The sequence below is a fragment of the Felis catus genome, chromosome B3 (assembly GCF_018350175.1).
Source record: "Felis catus isolate Fca126 chromosome B3, F.catus_Fca126_mat1.0, whole genome shotgun sequence".
NCBI lineage: Eukaryota > Metazoa > Chordata > Mammalia > Carnivora > Felidae > Felis > Felis catus.
The window spans coordinates 145,134,110-145,140,109 of record NC_058373.1 but is presented as its reverse complement, the minus strand read 5'-3'; the positions used below and the strand labels follow the sequence as shown (position 1 = coordinate 145,140,109).

The window sequence follows — 6,000 nt, the reverse complement described above, 5'->3', positions numbered from 1 at the left end:
TAACTTTAGTAATATACATACACATATTGTTGCTGTTTCTTCAGCAAGTTTTATTTATTTTTAAATGCTTATTTAAACTGCGCCTGGGTGGCTCAGTCAGTTGAGCGTCCAACTCTTGACTCTGGCTCAGGTCATGATCTCACAGTTCATGGGATTGAGCCCCACATCGGGCTCTGCACTGACAGCACGGAGCCTGCTTGGGATTCTTGCTCTCCCTTTCTGCCCCTCCGTCTCCTCCCCTCCAAATAAATGGATAAACATTTATTTATTTAAATCTTTTATTTTAGAGAGAGCGAGCGAGTGGGGGGGGGGGGGGCCGAGGGAGAGAGAGAGAATCTTAAGCAAGCTCTGTCCTCAGTGAAGAGCTTCAAGGGGGGCTGGATTCCATGACCCTGAGATCATGACCTGAGCCAAAATCAAGAGTCAGATGCTCAACCAACTGAGCCACCCAGGGGCCCCAGAAATTGTTTTTTTTTTTTTTTAAGTAAGATCCATGCCCAACGTGGGGCTCGATATCCATAGTCATATGCTCCACCGACTAAGCCAGCTGGAACTGCAGCTGGGGGGGGGGGGGGCTGGCCAGAGGCCCTGTGCTCTGTGGAGACACCCCCCAGGGCCCCTCGAGGCATTCTAAGGGCGCCCCAAATCCCTGTAAGGGAAGCTCTGGGAGCCATGTCTGGCAGACCGCAACACTCGCTTCCTGTTAGCGTTATTTGGTAAAAGGGCCGGGGCCCACAACCGCACTCGCTCAGCACATCTACTGGCCCAGGTCCACTGTGCCAGGCGGTGAGACGAGGCAGGGGTGGGGGCGGGGAGGACGGAGATAAAGACAGACACAACTGCCCCTCTGGAGGCCGCGTCCTCCGGGCCGGGCCTCTCCAACGGATGTCGAGATTCTGGGGTTTTCAGCCACACGCAGCAGGACCCTGTGCTGACGGGAGGTCCCGCTTTCTTTCTTTTTTCTTCTTTAAATGTTTATTTATTTTGAGAGAGGGCACGAGTGGAGGAGGGGCAGAGGGAGAGGGAGAGAGAATCTCAAGCGGACTCTGCACTGTCAACGCAGAGTCCGATGCGGGGCTCGATCCCACGAACCGTGAGACCACAACCTGAGCCCAGATGAAGAGTCGACGCTGAACCCACTGAGCCACCCAGGCGCCCCGTGAGGAGGTCCCACTGCCGTCTGGAAGGACGGACTCCGGCCACGGAGCAGGAGCTGGGGCCGTAGGGTTGGCTCTGAGAGGCGTCCCCGCCGGGGTGGACGTCCCCAGCAGCACAGCCAGGCCTGGGGAGGTGCTGAGGACGTGCCGGGGTGCTGGTTTCTCTCTAAAATAAAAATCTTGTCCGCCCACTGGTTCTTCCGGCAAATGGCCTACCTAACCTTCCACGAGCCAGTGCCACTGCCTATAGCTCTGGCTGTGCGTTCATCTCCACTCTGCACCAAACCGTGGGTCTGTTTTGATGGCAAACTCATCTCTGGGCGCGTGCGTGCAGGGGCTGGGGGAGCACGAATAACCCCAAATACCTGGACAGAAACCACCCCTGGAAATCTGCCGACCTCATGCCTCCATCTCGTCCCCTCCTCCAGGGGCTCTTCCTGTACTTTTCCACCCAAGGACTGACTGAGGACAAAGGAGACGATCATCGCTGCGAATCAATAGCCAGTGGCTACAAATGCAGCTTGAAGCAGCCTGCACATTTTTGGAAGATTGATCAATTCGTTTTCAATGGCATGAAAGGAAAGAAATTACTTTCCTGGAAGACCAGTGGGGTGAGCAGGACGTCTGAGAAGGGGTGCTGTCCGGCAAGGAGGATGGCGGTCCCCACCATGGGCACAGGACACTGGGGTCACGAGACGGGTGGGTGGCCCAACAGGGCTCTCTCCTCCACTGCTCCTCTATTCCCAGTGCCTCGAGCAGGGCCTGGCACGCAGTAGGTCGAATCGATGTGGCAGGAATGACCCCGCTGTCCTCACAGAACCCCAGACGGAACGCCATCACGTGCCCTTTGCTGCGAGGGTGCAGCACGCGTGAACTTTGAGGATTCCCAGTTCCAGGGGCACCTGGCGGGCTCAGTCAGTAGGGCATGCAACTCTTGATCTCAGGGTCATGAGTTCAAGCCCCACATTGGGCACAGAGCTTTCTTAAAAAAAAAAAAAAAAAAAAAAAAGAATAAAAATAAACAAAGGAACAAATACCGTATGATTTCATTCACATGCAGTCCCTAGTGTATTCCAATTCACAGAGACAGAAAGGAGAAGACTGGCTGCCAGGGGCTGGAAACGGGGATGAGAGTTAGTGTTTAATGGGGACAGAGCTTCCGGCTGGGGAGAGGAAAGAGTGTTGGAGACAGAAGGTGGTGATAGGAGCGCGACAGTGGGAATGTGCCTCATGCCATAGGGCCGCACTGCTGAGGGGGCATCTCGCGGGACAGCAGCGGCCTGGCGGGCTCGGCTAGGCGGAGAGGGAAATGTGGCTGTGACACAAACCCCCAGCCCCCACTGGGACCCCTGTCACATGGGCTTTGTGAGCAAGAACCCCCAGCCTCCCCTTTGGGGAAACTGACTCTCCATAAAGAGTAGCAGTCTACGCCTTCCTGCACAGTTTTAATTTGCTAACCAGAGACCTTTGTTAAGTGTCAGAACATGGCTAATCGTGTTTTACTTTTGTTTTTAAAAATGGAACAAAGGGACGCCTGGGTGGCTCAGTCGGTCTGACTCTTGATTTTGGCTCAGGTCATGATCTCAGGGTTTGTGGGATTGAGCCCTGAGTTGGGCTCTGTGCTGACAGCAGGGAGTTGGCTTGAGATTCTCTCTCCCGCCCCCCTTCTGCCCCTCCCCTGCTCACGTGCTCTCTCTCTCTCTCTCTTAAAAGTAAAATACATAAATAAAAATAGAAATAAAATTTAAAAACAGAAAAAAGCAGAGATGCCTGGCTAGCTCAGTCAGTGGAGCATGCAACTCTTTTTGTTGTTGTTGTCGTTTTAGTTTATTTTGAGAGTGTTGTGTATGTGCACGAGCAGGGGAGGGGCAGAGAGAGACGGAGAGAGAGAATTCCAAGTAGGCTCTGTGCTGTCAGTGTGGAGCCCAACTTGGGGCTTGAACCCACAAACCATGAGATCACGACCTGAGCTGAAACCGGCTCAGGAGAGCCCTCTCTTACCCTGATACTCCGTGGACAATTCCTGAAGATCCCTTGCGTGTTGACAGCTATGGGACATGCAGGGAACCAAAGGGAACCAAAGGCATTTCCTACTTAGACTCTGGACTGGGGGGTTCCCAACCCAGCGGGAGTTGGCTTTCCGCCTTCCCCTGCAGAGGCCCCGCGGTGCCCAGGAGCTGGCTCAAGGACACCCTTACTAGTCACTGCGAGTTGAGCAAGCACTTGTGAGAGGCCAGATGCACGCCGAACCCACCCGGCCACCGCGGCCAGGGTGCCAGGTGTGTATCCTCCCAGCCAAGGGAGCGGAGGCCGAGGGATGGGCCGCAAGGCAGACAAGCCAGCTCCGGAGGGCTACTCCAGTGCTATTATGTCGTAAGGACACCTGGCTGTCCCTCCCAGAGGCGGACTCCCCCAATATATTAGGACTGAAGCAAGACAAGGAACGACACCGTGATCAGACTTCCTGTTGTCACTGACCCCTGAGGCCCCTGCATTTCTGATGGCTACACCTGGATCTACTTTTCTTGGAGAAACACAAGCAATGAAAAGACCAATGTTGGGGCACCTGCCGGCTTAGTCGGTAGATCTAAGGCTTTAAGTTCTTGGGGTCTTAAGTTCAAGCCCCACGTTACGTGTAGACATTACTTAAAAATCAAATCTTTGAAAAAAAAACAACAACAACAACACTAGGGCTCCTGGGTGGCTCAGTCCGTTGAGTATTTGACTCTTGATTTCTGCTCAGGCCATGATCTCGCAGTTTGTGCGTGTGAGCCCCCCATCGGGCTCTGTGCTGGCAGTGCAGGACCTGCTTGGGATTCTCTCTCCCTCCCTCTCTCTCTCTCTCTGCCCCTCCCTTACGTGTGTGCACGCGTGCACTCTCCCTCTCTTAAAAATAAACAAATAAACTTTAAAACAAACCAACAAACGAAAACGCAAAACACAAATGCTTACAAATGGCACCTAACACACAGAGGGGGAAAGAGACCCAATTTTATTTTATTTTTTAACTCAGAAAACAGAAACATTAAATATATCAGAAACATTTTCAGGGAAAAGCTGTATAAAATATGTCCCTGAGCTAATCTTCATTCTATAATTATTTGAAGTCCACAAAAATAATTTACTTGAATATGGTTATGATGGGAAATCATTTTTTTTAATTAAAAAAAAATTTTTTTAACGTTTATTTATTTTTGAGACAGAGAGAGACAGAGCCTGAACAGGGGAGGGTCAGAGAGAGAGGGAGACACAGAATCCGAAGCAGGCTCCAGGCTCTGAGCCGTCAGCACAGAGCCCGACGTGGGGCTCGAACTCATGGACCGCGAGATCATGACCTGAGCCGAAGTCAGCAACCCGACCGACTGAGCCACCCAGGCGCCCCTGGAAAATCATTTTTTTTAAACTTACTTATTTGAGAGAGAGATCGCAAACAGGGAAGTGGCAGAAAGAGAGGGAAAGAGAGAATCCCAAGCAGGCTCCATACAGAGCCCAATGTGAGGCCTGAACTCACGAACCACAAGATCATGACCTGAGTGGAAATCAAAAGTCAGACGCTTAACCAACTGAGCCACCCAGGCGCCCCTGGAGACATCTGACTTCCTACCCGCTACCTGTGCCCGGAGCTCATTTGAATAAGCTTCTGTTCCTCGAAGCCTCAAGAGGCTCGCCTCTAGGAGCCAGGAGCATGTCAAGAAAACCAGCAGGGGCGCCTGGGGGGGCTCGTTGGTTGAGCGTCCTACTTTGGCTCAGGTCACGATCTCACAGTTCGTGGGTTTGGGCCCCGTGTCGGGCTCTGTGCTGACAGCTTGGAGCCCAGAGCCTGCTTCAGATTCTGTGTCTCCCTCTCTCTTTGCCCCTCCACCACTCATGCTGTTTCTCTCTGTCTCTTTGTCTCAAAAAAAAAAAAAAAAATACATATTAAAAATACATAAACAAATAAAATAATTTTTAAAAATTAAAAAAAATTGGGGCGCCTGGGTGGTGCAGTCGGTTAAGCGTCCGACTTCAGCCAGGTCACGATCTTGCGGTCTGTGAGTTCGAGCCCCGCGTCGGGCTCTGGGCTGATGGCTCAGAGCCTGGAGCCTGTTTCCGATTCTGTGTCTCCCTCTCTCTCTGCCCCTCCCCCGTTCATGCTCTGTCTCTCTCTGTCCCAAAAATAAATAAACGTTGGAAAAAAAAAATTAAAAAAAAAAAATTAAAAAAAATTGATGTGCAAAAATAATTCATAACAATACCACTGCAAGTTGCTGTTTATTCCAATGTCCCAGCATTTAGGGCAAAGACCATCTTCAAACAACATGACGGTCAGCCAGTGAGTTTGATGGGATAAAGGAAGAACTAAAAACTCGCTCACACGGGACCCCAATCCTGCCGGCTGTCTGAGCATGCACACAGTGCCACCCACGCCGGCCACGGGCTGAGAATCCCAGCGGAGCAGAGGTGTGGTGTGAAGAAACGACGTGATGTTATTTCTGTGACACCCCGAGGTCCACGCTGCTCGGTGCGTGCACTCCACCCCGCGGGGACCTGTTAACAGGAAGCTGGCGAACGGGGCACGGAGCATGAACACCTGGGCAGCGCTCTCCTGGGCAGACACGAGGCCCGCGAGGCTCTCACGTGACCCCTACTCACGTGACCCCCACTCCTCCACGCGGCCTTCAAGGCCTCCACGGGTGGGGGGGGTGCCATGTTTCCTCCGCCTCCCGCGTTTTCTTGGTGCAAACCGTCTCTGCCGGCAGCAGCTTAGAAGCCACAGAGACCTAGGCTTCTGACTGTATTATCATGCCTCACCCTGTGACAGACTGTCTGCCAAGTGGCTTCGGTGAAGTCCAGATACCCCATC

At 52.5% G+C, this 6,000-nt stretch overlaps 1 protein-coding gene across 1 annotated transcript in view; it reads right to left on the bottom strand.

Annotated features, from left to right (window-relative positions):
• Window positions 1-1,666: 1,666 nt before the first annotated feature.
• COA8 (cytochrome c oxidase assembly factor 8) overlaps window positions 1,667-6,000 on the bottom strand; it is a 34,824-nt gene continuing 30,490 nt past the window's right edge. The window contains exon 5 of the mRNA XM_045060582.1: window positions 1,667-2,139. Coding sequence (XP_044916517.1) covers window positions 2,112-2,139 — 28 coding nt within the window. The 3' untranslated portion in view covers window positions 1,667-2,111. The remainder of the gene's footprint in view (window positions 2,140-6,000) is intronic.